Consider the following 19,525-nt stretch of genomic DNA (forward strand, 5'->3'; position numbering starts at 1 on the left):
AACTATATAAGAAAAGTGCAGCTGTCCTAAATAATATAAACACAGGATGAGTTTAGAAAGGGAACTGATCTGTGGGCAGAGGATCAAGCAGCTGAGGCTGCACTGTGACATACAAACAGTTTCAGTGGTGCCTGAAGATGTTAATTGTGACGCAAATAGTAAAGACAGGGCAGTATTACAGTTTGTGTGCTGAAAGAGTCACTTAGTGGTATAATGTACGACAGACTGAGCGTGTGTTACCGTTTATCTGTGCCCAAAGAACCATGTTTGCTTCTGTGTATCTTCAGACTGGAATTGAAATATTTTAAGATAACAGTCACGTTTGGTATTCATATTATATTGCAAATCAGTTCCTTTCCAAGTTCTTAGTTATTTAGATAATTTAAATGGATTACTGGGTTTTAAAAAATAGTAGCAGCTAAATTGGATCTCATTTCACTTGCTTTTCTCCTTTTAGTATTGTTCATTTTCTATTAATAGAAGTTTTCTTGTGATGATTAATGGGTACTACTCTATTGGGTATACTTTCGAAATGTTTTTTTTTTATGTTTTATTGACTTTATTAAAAGCATGTAACATTCAACACAATCAAGTCAAATTTAACAAAACTAAATTCAATTCAACCCCCACACATGAGACAGAGAGGAAGGCCAACAGCCAGAGTAAAACTTTGAGAGTAGTAAACAGGGAAAGAAGTCTTTCCCCCAATATAAATGCTTATTCTAAAATGTTATTGATTACTTCCTGTCAGGTTTTAAAAAGGTTTGAACAGATCCTTTAAGAGAGAATTTGATTATTTTCCAATTTTAAATAGTATATAAGATCAGTTGAGGATTCTTCCAGTTGAGCAAGATAAGTCAACGTACCAATAATAAAGAAAAGGCAATTACAGTTTGTTAGCCCTTCTCCACTTTAAGCCCCTTTGTGAGCCCACCAAAGACATCTGTTAGTGGATTAGGAGGTATTGTGACACCAAGGCTGTCTGAAAGGCATTTAAAAAGTTTTGTCCAGAATGATGTTAATTTGGTACAGTCCCAAAATGTGGTCTAGTGAGGCTGGAGCTGAATAGGAACGTTTTCAGGTTGGATCTTACCATGGAAAAACTTTAGACAATTTTAAACGAGACATATTTGCTCGATAAAAGATTTTAAGTTGAGTAATTGAATGCTTTGCACATATGGAGCTTGAGTGAATTTTGTGCATGGCTGCCTTCCACTCCCTTTCTGAAATGATGAGTGATAGATCCTTTTCCCAGTGTATCATGGGATCTTTAAAATTTTTTTATATACAGTTGACCCCCGAAATTTGCAGGTATTACATTCTTAGAGCACCTGCGAAGAACCGCAGAATTTGGACGTGTTCAAAAAATGCCTATTTTTATAGTTTAAACCCTAAATATGCACCAAAACATTTCATTTAAAACTCAGCTTAATACAGGACATGCATAGAATTCACACTGAAACATGGCGTACGGGCAAAAGTGGAAATGTTTGTACGCACAAAAAAATCCAGGGGCCTCATGCATAATGCAGTGCATAGAATTCACACTAAAACATGAGGTAAGGACAAAAGCAGAAATGTGCGTATGCACAAAGAAATCCAGATGCAGAAATCTGTGCATTCGCCAACTTCCACGTTTGTCTGCTTCATAAATCCTGGTAAATGTCAAAAGTAACGCATGTGCACGCGCCTGCTGCCACTCCTCAAACTCCTCCCAGAGTTACACCTCTTTGAATAAGCGAATCAATATAAATAGCCCTTAAGCTCTGTGAAAAGACAATGGCAAAAGCACTGGGGGAAATAAAAGAATTTCAGCGAATACGAAGTGGAGGCAAAGAAAAAAGTATTATTTGTTGGTTTAATCAGTAGTATAAACAACAAATGGAAGTTGATCAAATGACATAGAGTGTTGGAGAAACTCGGAAGCTCAAATTCACAAAGGCGCATAATGCCCGAAATATAAAAGAAGTTGTCAGATATCAAAGTCACCGTGAAAAGACAAGTGGTAGCCCACTGTCTGAATGTCATATGAAAGTTTATTAGAGTACAGAGAAAATAAATAAAAAAGAGGGACACAGTGAGAAAAAAGCTCGAAATGTCACCATTGATCTCGAAATTTCCACTTTAATCACATAGTTTATTTTGTCATTAAAGTAGAACATCATAAACTTTATCTTAAAGTCGTTTAATTTACTACTTTCTCAAATCCCATCGCAGTGGCGTAACGTGGGTGTCAACTGCCTGGGCGGAGGAAAAATTTCGCCGCACCCTTATTTAGGTATTTCAATTTAAAAGACTAAAATATACAGTAATTCTTTGCGCCCCCTAAAAGTGCCGCCACTGTCCCATCGTAACTAAAGTAGCATGTTAAATGCTTTGTTCTGTATGTGTTCTTCTATGTCCTCTATGTGTGTGAATCACTATGTGCTTCTTGAATGGGCTTTCTCTTCCTCCGACAAGAAACAGAATCCATTACATTTGTGATATTACAGCTCTCTGAATAATTAAAATACTGAGATGTATACTTGATATCATTTTCATGATGATAGGAGTTGAAGCATGCTATTAAACATGGTAACACAGTGGCGCAGTGATTATTCCTGCCTCACGCATGATGCTTGCTGTGCTGTGTGCGACCTTTGATGGAATCATGTATTGCAGCAGTACTGTTTCTTTCAAACATACTAACCTCCAATTCCTGTCCTTCCTTTTCTTTGTCCAAATTCCCAATCGCCACACAATCAGCTCTGTAACAGATGTTAAGCCATCTGTAAGCTTATAACGCAGATTCTTCAAAACTTTTAAGGAACATTGAAATACCATCAGAGAACATGTTTAATTACTCTATCCATCAATCCTTCCAGTGTTGCGCCAGCAAGAATACAGCGTGAGTCAGGAACAATCCGTGAGCGCCAGCTCCTTGCTAGTGCTGCGGCACCGTGTCCTCACATGTTTAATTATTAACAATATTGATTATTTAAATGAAGTTAAAGTTTTATCTGTATAATATAATAAACATATTTTGCTGCATTTCATCATAAAATTATATCGTCATCATATATAAATATGCGCTTTATAAAGTGGCTCAGGTTGTGCAATATTATAACTATTGGAAGTTTACAGTGAGGTAATTGTACTTATAAGTACAAAGCATTCTACAAGGAGCACTTGATGGACTGACTGATTGTGTTTATAGTTCTTGGGATGAAACTGTTTATGAACCACGAGGCAAGGCTCTGAAGCATTTGCCATTTGAGAGAAGTTCAATAGACAGCATGGCTGAGGGAGCATGTACTTGATGCTTTACAGTGATCCCTCGCTATATTGCGCTTTGACTTTTGCAGCTTCACTCCATTGCGGATTTTATATGTAAGCATATCTAATTATATATCACAGATTTTTCGCTGGTTCACGGATTTCTGCGGACAATGGGTCTTTTTATTTTTGGTACAGTATATGCTTCCTCAGTTGGTTTGTTCAACTGATTTCGCACAAGGGATGCTATTGACGGATGGCTGAGAAGCTACCCAATCAGAGCATGTATTATGTATTAAATAAACTCCTCAATGATATACAGTATGCTTCCCACGCGGTGCTTCGCATACTTAAAAGCCGTGAATAGCACCTATTGATTTTTGATTGTTTGCTTTTCTCTCTCTCTTTCTCTCTCTCTCTCTCTGACATTCTGTGCTCCTGACGGAGGGGTGGTCTGTTCAAACACTGGCCTAAAGGATACGGATGCTCTGATAAAAATGCTGAAAGACTACCTTCACATTGCTCCCTTTCTTGTGGCTGCTTTGTCTTGCGGTGCTTCGCATAAAAGCCCTAATAGCACCTATTGATTTTTGATTGTTTGCTTTTCTCTCTCTCTCTGGCATTCTTTGCTCCTGACGCGCACTCCTTTGAAGAGGAAGATATGTTTGCATTCTTTTAATTGTGAGACGGAACTGTCATCTCTGTCTTATCATAGAGCACAGTTTAATCTTTTGAAAAAGAGACAAATGTTTGTTTGCAGTGTTTTAAAGTCCCTGTCTCTACAGCCTCCTGTGTTTCATGTGTAAATCTGTGACCCAAGCGTGACAATATAAAAATAACAATATAAATGTATGGTTTTTACTTTGTGGATTTTCACCTTTTGCGGGGGGTTCTGGGTCACTGTATACTGTTAATTCTCTTTCCAATCAGCTGCTGTAGAGCTGTGATTCCCCACTCAGATACAGTGATATAAATACTCCAAGTGGTGCAGTGAGAGTAATATGGAAAAAGATGATTCGCTGTGGCAACCCCTAACGAGAGCAGCTGAAAGAAGAAGGTGCAGTGAGAGTAACAACGCTAAAGCAGATATGGTATTTAGAATAGTCTGACCATTCTGTGGACCATTATATTGTTACAGGTTAATTACAATCAGATGCATTAAACGAATAAACAATATGCGGTTAATTTCAGTGTATTTATAAAGCCGTGTCAGGGATGTGGATCTAAAAAGGAAATGGAAACCACACTGTTTTGACGCTGGGTGGCAGCAGTTTGCAAAACTGAGTGGAGAACTTGCGTATGCCAAGTATTTAGCTACCGTGAAAATGTGTATGGCTTGACGCCAAGTTTAGGTTTTATACATCACGATTTAAGTGTGGAAACAGGCTTATGCAACATTTTTGTGTGTACGCACCGTTTATACATGAGGCCCCTAGTGTTTTCCCACTCTGAAGTGAGTTTATAGTGTCTAGTAATTCTGATAGTGCCAGAGGTTTATCCAGTCCCTCTGCATTGACAGTATCTAGCTGTGGTATCCGTAATGTATCAAAAAATGCATTAGATTGTGTCTCGCATTCTTTAAACTGAATAGAATATAAAGACGTATAGTAGTCTCTAAATGCGTGCATTATATTTTTATTGTCAATGATTTTATCTCTGTCTGTATTGGTAATTGTTGATATTGCATTGCAAACTTCCTGCTTGTGGATTGTTGAGCTAAGATCTTATTAGCCTTTTCTCCATGTTCATAGTAATGATGTGATTTAAAAATATTGTTTTCTGTTTCTTTTGTTGTGAAGAGGTTGAGTTCTGATTACAAAGTCTGTCTTTTCCTAAAAAGTACGTCATTTGGAGACCTGGGGCCTCATGCATAACGCCGTGCGTAGAATTCGCACTATAACTTGACTTAAGCACAAAAGCCGAAATGTGCTTACGTACAGAAAAATCTAGATGCAGGAATCTGTGCATATTCCAATTTCCACATTCTTCTGCTCCATAAATCCTGGTCAGCGTGAAAAGTAACACTCATGCACGCGCCTTCTGTCCCGCCCCAACTCCTCCCAGAATTACGCCTCTATGAATATGCAAATCAATATAAATCACCCTTAAGCTCAGCCTTCTGTGAAAAGACAATGGGAAAAGCAAGAGGGCAAATGGAAGAATTTCAGCGAATACCAAGTGGAGGCAACGAAAAATGTACTGTTTGTTGGTTTAAACAGTGGTATAAACAACAAAAGGAAGCTGATTGCCTGACATAGTTGCACAGTGCCCAAAATAAAAAAGAAGTTGTCACATATCAAAGTCGCCATGAAAAGGCAAGTTGTAGCCCACCGTATGAGTGTCATATGAAAGCTTATTAGGGTACAGAGAAAAAAAAGGCACACAGTAGGAAAAAAGCACGAAATATCAACTTCAATCTCGAAATTTCCACTTTAATTACGTAGTTTATTTTGTCATTAAAGTAGAACATCATAAACTTCATCATTAAAATTGTTTAATTACCCAGTTTCTCAAATCACATCGTAATTAAAGTAGCATGTTAAATGCTTTGTTTTGTATGTGATCTTCTATGTGCTCTATGTGTGTGAATCACTACATGCTTCTGCTTTCTCTTTCTTCAACAGGACACATAATCCATTACATTCGTGATATTACAGCTCTCTGAATAATTAAAATACTGAGATGTATACTTGATATCATTTTATAGGAGTTAAAGCATGTTATTAAACAGGCGAATACGGTGCATGATTCTGCGCGACCTTTGATGAAATTATTGTAGCAGTACTGTCTCTTTCAAAAGTACTAACCTCCAATTCCTGTGCTTGCTTTTCTTTCTCCACATCACCCAATCACCACACAATCAGCTCTGTAATAGTCGTTAAGCCATCTGTAAGCTTACAACGACGATTCTTGAAAACTTTTAAGGAACATTGAAATATCTTTGTAGTACAAGTTTAATTATTCTATCCACCTATCCTTCCAGTCGCGTAAGCCCCAGAAAGAATACAGCACAAGGTAGGATCAATCCGTGAACTAGCTAGCGCTGCAGAACCGTGTTCTCACATGTTTAATTATTAACAATACAGATTATTTAAATGAAGTTAATGTTTTATCTATATAATATAATCACCATATTTTGCTGCATTTCATCTTAAAAATTATATCGTCATCATATGTAAATATGCGCTTTATAAAGGTTGTGCAATATTATAACTGTAGTGCAAGTTTACAGTGAGGTAACTGTACTTATAAGTACAAACAATTCTACAAGGAGCACTTGATGGACTGATTGACTGCTTAAAGTTCCTGGGATGAAACTGTTTCTGAACCGCGAGGTCTGTACAGGAAAGGCTTTGAAACGTTTTGCCGTGGCTGAGGCAGGGTGTGCTTGATGCTGTATCCCGATAATTCTCTTTCCGATCAGCTGCTGCTGTGATTCCCCACTCAGATACAGTGATATAAATACTCCGAGTGGTGCAGTGAGAGTAATAATGAAAAAGATGATCCACTGTGGCAACTCTTAACGGGAGCAGCTGAAAGAAGAAAAAAAAGGTGCAGTGAGAGTAATAACGCTAAAGCAGATATGGTATATGGAATACTATGGCTATTCCCTGGACCATTATATTGTTACAAGTTAATTACAATCAGATGCATTACAATAATAAACAATATGCGGTTAGTTTCAGTGTATTTATAAAGCTGCGTCAGGGATGTGAATCTAAAAAATTTAGGGTAACCACACAGAAACAGTAGCACTGCTTTGACGCTGGGTGCCGCCAGTCTGTAAAACTGAGCGGAGAACTTGCGTACGACAGGGTATGAGGTACCCTGGAAAAGTGCGTGGCTTTACGCCAAGTGTAGGTTTTATACATTGTGATTTTAAAAGTTCTTACGCAACTTTTCTGTGCGTACGCAACGTTTATGCATGAGGCCCCCGGCGTATGTTTGATCTATTCTGGTAAAATCACTGATTAACTCTGAGGCCTTCTTGGTTTCCGATTTATTTTTCTGGGAGAGATATGAGATAATCTGTTCTCTTAAAAATGCTTTCAGAGTTTCCCAGAGTATTCCTGCAGAAACATCTGAGGATGCATTTGCCTCTAAAAAAACTCAATTTGCTTGGATATAAATTCTTTACAATTCTTGTCAGCTAAAAATGGGGGGTTAAGTCTCCAGCTGCAAGATGAGTATGTGGAGCATAGTGATTTGAGCTCCATGGTCAGAGAGGCATGGTTGCAGGTAACAATAGCATCATACATGCAAGATTTGATCATGGGCAAGAAACTGTTATCTATAAAGAAATAATCAATTCTTGAGTAGCAATGATCACAAAAGTGGTGAAACAAGGAATATGCTGTTAAATATGGATTTAGAAATCTCCATGGGTCTGATAAGTTATGATCAAATAAAAACTGATTATTTTCATATTATTAGATGTTATCGGCCCTGTATTTGAAGAATATCCAGGTTTGAATTTAAAACATAATTAAAGTCTCCAGCCATTATAATTTTATGAGTGTTCAAGTTAGGAACTAATACAACTATGCTTTGGATGAAGTCTCTTTCATCCACATTGGGTCCATAGATATTTATCACAATCACTTTACAATTAAATAAATTAGCCATCACCATCACATTTCACCCTTCAGGATCATATACTACATCTGATACTGCAAATGAAATTGTTCTCTGAATTAAGATTCCCACACCTCTAGTTCCCTTTGTATAGCTGGAGTGGAATATTTGGCCAGTCCAGTCTCTTTGCGTCCGAAACTGATCCTTGCTGATTATGCGAGTCTCCTGTAAAAATACAGTAGTATCTTGAGGTTTAGACCTCTTACCTGACAGAATACTTTCTTTCTCTTTATTTCGTGATTAAGACCTTAGACCTTCCAGCTCACAGAGTTCACTGTTTGGTCATAGAGAGATTGGTTTGGAACTTTTGTTGTCATTTTATAGTCTTAAATTACATTACATTATTACATATGATAGCTTTAACCTTAATTTCCAATATTGCCAGTAGTTATGGCTATGAAGTCTTTTGTTGACACTTACAATTGTGGGGATAAAAAGGACAGAACAGAAATAGCTTGCTCTCTTTCTCTCCTCCCTCTGCCCCTCCTCCATTTTGCTTCCCCTAGGCTAGACCACACTTCACAAAGTCGCAGTTCCCTGATATGGCTAGATCCAGAGCAGATCCAGAACAAAACAAGCCCCGAGCAGGTGTAGAAGGAATAGTCTCAGACCCTCCATCATTAACACACATCAATAGATGCAATTTTCACATCTCTTGAATTGGAATCAGCTGTGTATAAAGCTATTGTGCCACTATAAGCCTATTCAGGATACATTTTTAACTAAATTACATAGTAAAGTGCTTTTCAAAATGTATTTAATATAGTCACATGTATCAATATTGTAATATCACTCAATTTTGAACATGACTTATTGTTACAAAATATTTAATAAACACAAATAAGATAAATAACTCATGAATAAAGTAACTAAAAATATGTGAAATGCTCCAAATTTCATATTGGTTAGCTTAGTCTCACCTGAACCTAAATGTTATGCCTGTATACATTTTCTAACTTTTTAATAATTTCTTTTAACTTAACAGCTTTTTGTAACTTCCCTTGCTTTACCTCTACAACTAGGTTGTTTCATTCTGCTTTTTGCAGTTCAAGCTTTGTTATACCTTGAAAAATTAACAGAGACATTGCTGTATTTATTTTATCACTTTTTATTTTTTGCCGTTTTGACTTTCCATGGTAATGACATCATAATTAAACCATTTTATAACCATCTCCGCATGGTGGTGGCCATGTTGTTTATAGTTGTTATGCCTGTTAGTGGTCATGTGGCATGTTTTGTTTTACTCCTATAAGATGATGGTGTTATTGTAGTTATGGGGCAGATATTAGTATTAGTATTAGATATTAGTATATATCAGTTAAGGGAAGAAACAGCCCAGGCTAGTTTATCTCTTTAGTTTTCCTATGTTTTGGTTTCTGTTTCCTAAATTTTCTGACTTCCTGGTTAATGAACTCCTGCCTGAGCCCTGGCAATGATTTTGCCTTTGTGTTTCAGTGTAAACCATTCGCTGGCATCAACAACTATTACAAATAAAACTTATTTTGCATATAAAAGATACAGTGCCTCTGGACAGTCCTATTCAGAAAAATCGAGAGAAAAGTACATTTGAGTGGAAACATTTGAAGGAGTGAGAATAAAGTGCTGTAATTGTTTTATAGTGCTGAAAGAACACAAGTGAAAAATAAAAATAATTGAGTTCCACTTGGGAAAATGCCATTCACTGCATAGAGGATATTGACATTTGTACATTGATAAATACAGAGTCCTGCTTCCACCCAGTCAAAAGACAAATGCTAAATGAACTGAGGTGTACTTAGAAGGCTGACATTAAAGAAGTGGGTGCAGCCAGACTGAATCCAATTAACTTCTATTGGATCATCAACTTCAATGAAACAGACATACTTGTGATTATCCCAGCCATTCCTTTGGCCCTTTGAGTTATCCCTGTAAACCTGGCTGAAAAGTCACATTCTTGACAACATTAGTAAAATCTTAAATAAATCCCTAATAATTAATTCAACTCTTAAAACGTCTTTATGAAATTAAAGAGAAGTATTAAAGTAAACATGTCCTTTAATGGTGTGATTTACATCTTGAAAGTAACTGTAGTCATTTGGTTTCTTTTTCAGAGACATTCGTTGTTAATGGTTTCTCAAAACCCATTATCACTTATGTCGGAGAAGATGTGATCCTGCTTGCCACTCTCTCACCATTACTTAATGCAGAGGATTTTGAAGTGACGTGGACTCGAATGGACCTCAGATCTCCTGTGCTTTTATACCATGATAAAATCATCATCAGTCAGGTTGTATAGTGTTTTTTTGTCTATTTTTGTGGTTTTGACTTACAAGGATTCCATTTCTGACTTATATTTCATGACTGGAATTGAATTAACAGGTGTGTTTTGTTACTGTAATGTTTTTCTTTGTTTACACAACACCATTTGGAGTTCATCACGTGACCTTTTTCATTAATCTGATGACATCATGGTAGTGACAATATAAATATGCTGGATATTGCACTGTGTGTTACCCCTTGTTGGATAAATGTGATATCAAGAATCTTTCATGTCAGTTATCATATTTTTTAAGGAGGCCCTAGCATTGCAATTGCGCTCTTTTTTTAACTTTCATTTTATCTTTGACTCCTGATTACTGTCTTGCCCTTTAATTCCTGATTGCCCTGATATTGACCCTATTCCTTCCCACACCACAACCTTGTTTTGTGAGTCCTCTCATCTTTTAACTCTCACAATAGCCCTTAAAGGTATATTGTGTCTCATAACAGGTTGAATCCTATATTGGAAGAGTAACGATTCTTCAGGAAAAACTGAAATACAGCAATGTATCATTAATAATCAAAAATATACGTGTTTCTGATGAAGGACTGTACAGATGTTTTGTGGATTCTGGACAATGGAATGCAGATACTTTGATTACTTTGAATGTTGAAGGTCAGTACAAATTATGGATTAATTTTTTTTTTCAGGATGTATTTTGACCCTTGTCAGCAGCTAATCCTCATCTGCAGAATACTTGCATATGTTGGTACAGGTAGTCATCAACTTACAACCATGTTCATTTCCGATGGACTGGACGTAAGATGGACTGTTATATGTATTCAAACTAGACCGTATATATATATATATATATAGTACTGTAAAACAAGTCCCTTAAGTCATTTTTTTTTTACATTATTTTGTGTCATTATTCTTAGCACACATTTTTTATCATTTTTTTGTAAATTATTGTTTTATTTTATTATTTTGTTTCATTATTACTGTTGCTCGCATGGGTGCTGAACTTTTAATGGCTTTCTTCTTAATGTCTGTGTTATGTTATGTCATCAGTGTGAGGCTCTCCCAGTGTTCATTGTGTTAACTGTGAAAGGAAGAGTTGTACCGGCAGAGTGTGAGCAATCGTTTGTTTTCTGTATTCAGCCTGTTAATAGTAAACATTAACAGATAAAGGAGTTCAGTGTGGTTTCATTGCCTATTTATGGTGGTTGACGCTAAGCGGTAATTTGAGAGTCACAATGCAGAAGCTTCGGAGGTTAACCGAATTTAAAGCCAAAACGCAGCAGTGCAGCACATGCAGTGATCATTGGTTAAAATGGGATAAATTAAGGTCACATGCGATCGCATTTGCATGGTTTCCCCCCTCATACTGCCTGATCACATTCATTTTTGTTTTGTGATCATTTGCCTTTTTTCCTGTAATTGTTAGACAAGTGTAACTGAACATAGTCGAAACTTCTACAGGTAATAAAGTGAGATTGAGATAAATGAGTCACAACATACGGAGCTGACATGACGAAAACTGTTGTTTGCCTGTGCAGTAGCAGTTGTAAGTTGGTTGTAAGACACATAGGTCGTAACTTGATGACTACATGTAATTACAACCACTTTGAATTATGCAATATGGGATAGAAGCTTTGTTATACATGGTTTTTTACTAGCAAACCTTTACTAATTGTTTTAAAGTTTCATTATCTCTGATTTACACATTGCAATTTAAAAGTAATATTCTTTGCTTAACAGGAACTGAAACAAGCCCAGTTTGACCAGTGTATTTAATTATAAAAAAGAATAAGAAAGCCATGCCTTCCTACATGCCGTATATGGGTCTGGTTACACCAAAAATCCCTGCATTTTTAAGGTGTTTTCACACCTAGTTCATTTGCACTATTTTTTCAAACTCTGAAATTATTTTCCTTAGTCTGGTTTGTTTAGGTAGAAGTGAACACGTCATTCAAACTCTGATGTGAACCAAAAGAAATGGACCAAAAACTTTTTGGAAAAGTTGGTCTTTGTGTGGTACAAATCGAACCCTGGTGTGATTTGCATGACTGGCACAAATACCATACAATCAGAGCAAGCATAGCACTTGACTCATTCAGACTCAGAGCCTCTCAATCACTGTAATGATTGATCAAATAACAGTTGGCCATATTTTAAAAAATTGTTTCATTTCACTTGTGATCAGCAGTGCATCCTCTCAATGTGATCACTCTTCAGGTATGATGTAAACATGGGAGGTGATATTATGTAGTAAATGTTAATTAAACATTCCAAAATAAACATCATTAACAAATATTTACAAGCCTAAACATAGCAGATATTTAATTTGAAATAAACTAAATAGAGGTTGCATTCATACAGTAAATACACAACATCATACAGTGAATTGAAACTCACCTGACATGCTAGCTAAATAAAAATGAAGATCATCACAATGTTCCTTTAGGTAGAGGTGGCTGCAACCATTAGGGGGCACACACTCCCTGGGAATGTGTTCGTTTGTCATTGCAGCTTTTACTTAACCAACAGTCACATATTATATCTATATATATATCTATACTAATAAAAGGCAAAGCCCTCACTGACTGACTGACTGACTGACTGACTGACTCATCACTAATTCTCCATCTTCCCGTGTAGGTAGAAGGCTGAAATTTGGCAGGCATATTCCTTACAGCTTACTTACAAAAGTTAAGCAGGTTTCATTTCGAAATTCTACACGTAACGGTCATAACAGTCAACAACATCCGCCACGTTGAACTTTCTTATTTACGGCCCCATCTTCACAAAATTTGGTAGGTGACTTCCCTGCGCTAACTGAAACCGATGTACGTACTTATTTCGATGGTATGACACCACTGTCGGCCGCCATATTGAACTTTCCAATGTCACTAATTCTCCACATTCCCGTGTAGGTAGAAGGCTGGCCCCATCTTCTTTTAATATTGGCTAAACACTCACAATAGTTCAATTTTTAAAAGAAAGCTCCTAGCAAAGCATTATGTAGTCATGGGATTACTACAGTTGACTCTGGCCACTTCAAAAGAGTCTAGGAAGCATGCTTCATAGTTAAGGGCTGCAGTTGCCAGAGTTTTATACTTTTCTCTCATGGTCTTTGTTTCCAAAATAAGAACATTCACTTGTTAGACATGGACTACAATCTTTTGCTGGCATTTCCCTGAGAGGCATTTTTTCAGTGTTTCTGAAATTATTCAGCTACTGGTAAAGCTGTGGCATTAACTGTGATACATAAACAAAGATTCCACATTCTAGGGGTCTTCATTGTAAAACATTTAGTGAAATTCAAAGTAAAACAGTTCACATAAAAAAGAATGATAGTAATAATAATAATAATAATTGATAATACACAAAAATAAAACAACTTCTTGCTTATGATGTTTCTCTTTAAGGATGAAATTTAAGGCTTTAAGTTTTTTTTTTAAACATTTACGTTCATGCTTAGAAAATGATATCCCTCTGAAACTTTCATTTTGTAAACTATTTCTAGTATATCTATTTGTAATATTAGAAATACAGCAGAATATTACAAATGTTCCACTAACATACCAGGTTATAGGGGATAAAGCAGAATCTTCTATTATCTATGTAGCTACAACTTACATTCTACTATAATACATTAAACAAACACTAATTATCATTAAATTATTAGATCTGGCTCTTAAATCTACTATATAATGGAAAATGGTTTATTTAATGGGTTAGAGGAGGAGAAACAGCTGAATGTGTTCTGACCATCTAATCATATCTGCACTTATGGGCACCTCTACATGATAACCACCTTTATCCACCCTCTTGAACTTAGAAACTTTTTAACGTTTGTAAAACATATGGGATTAAATCACTTAGAGATTTGTATATAAATATTGTCTTTGCGTCATATGAACAATTACACTCCAAATTTAATTTTCCATCAACACCATTTTTCTACTATCTCCAAATTAGAAACTTTGCTAAACGAAATCTGCCTAGCTTTCCTCACCTCCCACCTATTTCTATTCCAGAAGAGATATTGATCTGTCTCGAAGACTCAGACAGCATTTCTGTAATACTGTATATAAAAACATTTTAAAGTCCCTTCCTTTTAAAGATCCCAGAGTACAGTGGGAAAAGGATCTCTTACTCAACATTTCAGAAAAGGTGTGGAAGGCAGCCATGCACAGAATTCACTCGAGCACCATATGTGCAAAACATTCAGTTATTCAACTTTAAATCTTTTATTGAGCACATTTATCTTATTTAAAATTTTCCAAAATGTTTCCAGGGCAAGATCCTATAAATATAGCAAACGGGTTCCAGCCTCACTAGGCCACATGTTTTGGGGGTGCACAGACAGCCTTGGTGTCACAATCTCTCCTAACCCATTAACAGCTGTGTTTGATGTACTTCCAGATGGGCTTAAAGTGGAGAAGGACAAACAAACCGTAATTGCCTTTACTTCACTACTAGCACGTAGACTTATCTTTCTTAACTGGAAGAATCCTAGCCCACCTTTATTAAGTCATTGGGTAACTGATGTTATATACTATTTGAAATTGGAAAAAATCAAATTCTCACTTAGAGGATCTGTTCAAAACTTTTTAAAACTTGGCAGGACCTAATCAATAACATTTTAGAATAAGCATTTAAATTGGTGGAAAAGACTCTTTTTCTCTCTTTACTACTCTCAACAGTTTTGCCCTGGCTGTTTGCCTTTCTTTCTCATGGGTAGTGGTGGATTTGAGTTTAGTTTTGTTAAGTTTGACTTGATTGTATGGAATGTTATATGCTTTTAATAAATTCAATAAAAGATAAAAAAAAAATCATCTGCACTTGATGGTGCACAGGTTTTAGTATTTCAGATAAGGAATATAAAAATGGCCATTCCACTGCCATTTTCTCAGATATCCAGTAGATTTTTGGACCCAGGTTTTATGGACCTCTCATAGAAGTCTAACCCAACTGAAGTTTTCACTGGTAAGATTTTCTTCTTACAAGTGGAGTCAAAATTTGCTCTTTACTGTATCTTTTTCCTGACAAGTAAGTCGAAACAAAGTACCAACTTCAAGCTTTTAAAATTAGCCTTTGTTCACACAATAATAATAGATATGAAAATTGCAAGTAAAATTCAAATGCTACCATCTCTACTTTTGAACAATGCCAGATTTAAAAAAAAATCTTATTAAAAACACCTGTCATTTTTATCTTCTTGTTCATTGATTTTATGGTTTGAATTTGAATAGTTTTAGGTGCACAGCCTACCATTTCCATGAACACTGCTGAGGACCAGCAGACCACACTGGACTGTAGTGCTGAGAAGTGGAACCCCCAACCTCAAGTCATCTGGACGGACATGAATGGTGTACATGTGACATCACAGTCCCCAATAACAGCAGAGCAGGATAAGGAGGGACTGCTGAGAGTGAGCAGTGTCATCCCAGTGAAGAAAGAGTACAATGTGTTCACCTGCCTGATGAGAAGTAATGCACCAAAGCCAAACTGGCCATCCAGTCTCACCATCTACAGTGAGTGATTGGACAGTGTGGAGTTAACATCAGCGGCTTTTAGCTTATAAATTTCATTACATTGCCCCACTTCTATGTATTATATTGTAACTTTATTTTGCACTTCTGGAACACATAAAAGACCATTGCACCATTATAATTCCTTCAAAATTTGTTTTCAGTTCTTCCTTTCACCTTGACTTCAATGCATTTTGCCAACTTTGGAGAGGTTCTTGAACATTTTCTCAATAGCTCTGAACTTGTGAAGAAACGGACTACACAGGATACACTCATCACTAGTGATCGGTAACAGAAAAAGCAACTGTAAAATGCAGCTCCATGTTTATACAAGGTTAACAACATAAAATTATATTCAAAAACCGAAACAAAACAGAGGTTCACCAGTTTTAGAAAAGGCTTGGTGAAAGCAACAATGCACACATCATAACAAGTAACACATGTATGCTGAGGCACATGATGATATATACGCTGATAATAATCAGGCTGCCATTTCATGTGCACCAAAGTCTATTTTGAAAACAGTCCAAATTATTTCCTGTAAAGATAATGCATGTAAAACAGCAAACCATGTGTTTCATTTTTAGGGTCCTCAATAACATCAGAATGATTAAAGACACATCGAGCTAATGTTGGGCTTTTCTTTTGGAGGTTTATCATCTCTAACACAGAATAGAGATCTCACAACTAAAGCTTGTCATTTCTAAATGGGGTTTTCTTATTTTTCTGACTGAAATACGTATTTCTGTCCTACATACTCAGGCAGTTTCCCTTGTTTTGCAGGTTTCTCGCCAGGAATCTCTGTCTGGTTGGTGGCTTTCTGCATCTTGTTGATTCTTTGTATGATAGTAACTCCTCCTCTGATCATTCAATGGAGAAAAATGGGAGGTGAGGACAAAACCCACCGCCGACAACCCTACCTCAGTACTGGAAAAAAACAAAATGTATTTTTCTTTAAATGAGGAGTTAATTTTAAAGACACATGGAATATGACTTTAGACGTATTCTTAATCCTTTGCTTTTTTCCAGAAATGAAGAGAAGATATGATTCAGTAGGTGAGCACATTTTTAAACCAGTCTAATGCAACAGATTTCCATTAAATTGCATAGATGTATGATATACAGAATCTGCTTGATTCAATGAGGTATGGGGTGGGATTTGATAGTCTGTTGAGTAGCTTATAATTCAATGTAATTTTGTGGTTTTTTTTTTAATTCGTGAAATTTTTGCAATAATTTTAGTATAGTACACAAGCCACATCTTTCATCAGTATTGACTGTGCTCACACTGTACACAATTGGAAGAACATCCTACAACAGCCAATACGTGTGTATGGGCTACATTATTAGGGTACTACAGACAATGTGTTACATGCATTAAACTAACAATGGTGACAAAAAAGAAAGATAGCCACGTTATTGGAAGTACATCCACACCATAAACTAGAAATTATCATAGTGTCTTGTTGCAGGTATTATGCATGATGGTTATGGCAAATGAAATTTTTGTGTATGTACCAGTAAAGAGACAAAGACATTATGCCAAGCTAAAGTCTAAACCCAAAATCAGTTCTATTTTTTTATCAAAACCAAAAATCATTAATTTAAAGGTATGTTATTTAAGGTCAAAAATGAAGCAAAGCTCAAAACAACAAGTTCTGAGTGGTGCTCACAGTTATCTTGTTGACAGGATGCCATTACAGGTCAAAACTTCATCTCAGATATCAGAAGAAGTCAGCATCATTATTCTCCTTGTCAATGACATCCATTATATAATTCTGAAAAAATAAGTTTAAAATTGTTTTTTCATTTGGGCGCTGGTGATTTGGTTCTCTGTCTGCGAGTTTTTTTTTTTGGTAAGTAACGCACTATTGTTGCATGGTATGCTGGTACTAAAAGAGTACTGAACAACCAAATTTTTAAGTGGTATTATACCAGCATTATGTAAAACTCAGTATTACTAATGGTTGTGTACCAGCACCTCACACTGTGACCCCCAACACATGAAATCTTTCCAATTATTTTTCCTTTGCTCATTCTAATACTTTCCATGGACTCAGAACTTAACAGGCGTAAAACGGCATTTATAGTAAAAATAAGAAAAATTAAGGTTAAAGAGTAGTATTTTGATGGATTAACAAGTGCAGTACTTTCCCACAGCGCAAGTTCACAAAGAGTGTTTTGCCTAAGCTTATTTGATGAACAGACACAAACACAAACTAGGTCAAACCTAATTGCTGTGATTTTGTAAGGTGTGTTGCAAGACGTCATATTAAATAGCATTAATCCAAAATGTATGTCTATGCATTGCACATACTGATTTAATTAATGTGAATTTCACTAATAATATTGTACCGAGCCTGGGTCCAGGCCTAACATGGATATGTTCTCCAGGAAGTTGCGGACTGCAGAGGAGTTTGCAACTTTCATACTTTGAGAAGCAGTTTAATATGCATCTCCCTATTGTGTAATAAATGTATCCTTTATTTGCTTCTGTATTGTTTTGGTACAGGTATTGGGGTGGAAAAGCTGGTGTTAGTACCAAAGTCAATATTTTAGTATTGATCCAACACACAACTAAAGTAAGCTTTCATTCCAGCACACATTAACATAGGCATTAACTTCAACATAACAGGACAGCTGATTATCAGTCTTTTTAAGTTGAATATTCAATATATGAGTGGTGCTTTAATGCAATGAACCAATGTACACTTAGAAATATACTCATTACTCAATGTATACTATATATAACTATATAACTATATAACTATTATATAACTTTACAGTTATTTAAAAGAATCCATACTCTCCCACAGAGTGTCTTAATATATATACTCCTTTAAAACAGCAGAGGATTTGTTGAATTTGCCTTACAATAAATATATACAAGAAAGATGATCAATTGCTAACACTAAATATTCCTAGGAGTACCATGCTTGTTCCAATTGTGAACTATGAGTAGACTTCATGTTATTTTATGTTTTTGTTCCATACCATAAAGCAGCTCATGTGCTCCTTTTGTCCAAGCTATGACTCCCAATGTTTTTTGCTGTCTTAATAACATTCTTTCTTTTCTGTGCCTCCTTTGATCCACTTATCCAATCAGACACAGCCATACAATGTTCATTTCAAATTAGATACCTGTATATTAAAAATAAAATACAATTTAATTTCAGAGTAGATGCAATTATATCATTTTAATTATAATTAATGTTGGAACAAAACTCTAAGTACATTTAAAACTATTTAAAGCTTATTTCATGTGATGTACCACTTTGTTTCCCTGTACTCACATACTCACATTTTTCGTGTCATTTTCACTCCACCACTGAATTCTGCACTCTTCTCTTTCTCCACAGTCAAATTCTTTCCTGTGTATTTTCTGCACAAAGAAATTGGTAAGAACATTATGGTATTATTATTCATTTTTTCCACATCTGTGATAAAAAGAGTAATTCCTGATGAATGTACAAACTCCACACAGTACCCAGGAATCCAAAGCTGTGCAGCAGAAGCTTTAATCAGTCTGCGGCTGTGCTGCCTACTGCTATGAAATAAACAAAAAAATAAAGACTGCAAAAATTTAAAAGAAGCATGTAGAGCAGAAATGGAGATTGTGTTTGTCTGATTTATCAGTCAGTAACACTGGTCTGTTCTTTTTCAGAGATGTCACAGCGTGTCACTCATGCAGGTACTGTATCTGAACAGGGGCATGGAGAGGCAGGTCCTTTAATTTTGAGCGACTGATTAAATTTTTATTCTCTGTTACAGAATGGAGGAGGATCTGCAGTTCAGCAGGTGAGTCTAACCAATTAAAAAGACCAACAGAATGCAGTCCTGTTTCAGTAATCAGATA

At 36.0% G+C, this 19,525-nt stretch overlaps 1 protein-coding gene across 2 annotated transcripts in view; it reads left to right on the top strand.

Annotated features, from left to right (window-relative positions):
* The window catches only part of LOC120518942 (butyrophilin subfamily 1 member A1-like), a 61,508-nt gene that overhangs the window by 14,045 nt on the left and 27,938 nt on the right, over positions 1-19,525 (top strand). For both annotated transcript variants that reach the window (XM_039741976.1, XM_039741975.1), the window contains 8 exons: positions 9,981-10,156; positions 10,639-10,804; positions 15,391-15,672; positions 16,453-16,557; positions 16,699-16,725; positions 19,029-19,067; positions 19,334-19,360; positions 19,441-19,467. In XM_039741976.1, coding sequence (XP_039597910.1) covers positions 9,981-10,156; positions 10,639-10,804; positions 15,391-15,672; positions 16,453-16,557; positions 16,699-16,725; positions 19,029-19,067; positions 19,334-19,360; positions 19,441-19,467 — 849 coding nt within the window. The remainder of the gene's footprint in view (positions 1-9,980; positions 10,157-10,638; positions 10,805-15,390; positions 15,673-16,452; positions 16,558-16,698; positions 16,726-19,028; positions 19,068-19,333; positions 19,361-19,440; positions 19,468-19,525) is intronic.

The sequence above is a fragment of the Polypterus senegalus genome, chromosome 18, assembly GCF_016835505.1.
Source record: "Polypterus senegalus isolate Bchr_013 chromosome 18, ASM1683550v1, whole genome shotgun sequence".
Lineage (NCBI taxonomy): Eukaryota > Metazoa > Chordata > Cladistia > Polypteriformes > Polypteridae > Polypterus > Polypterus senegalus.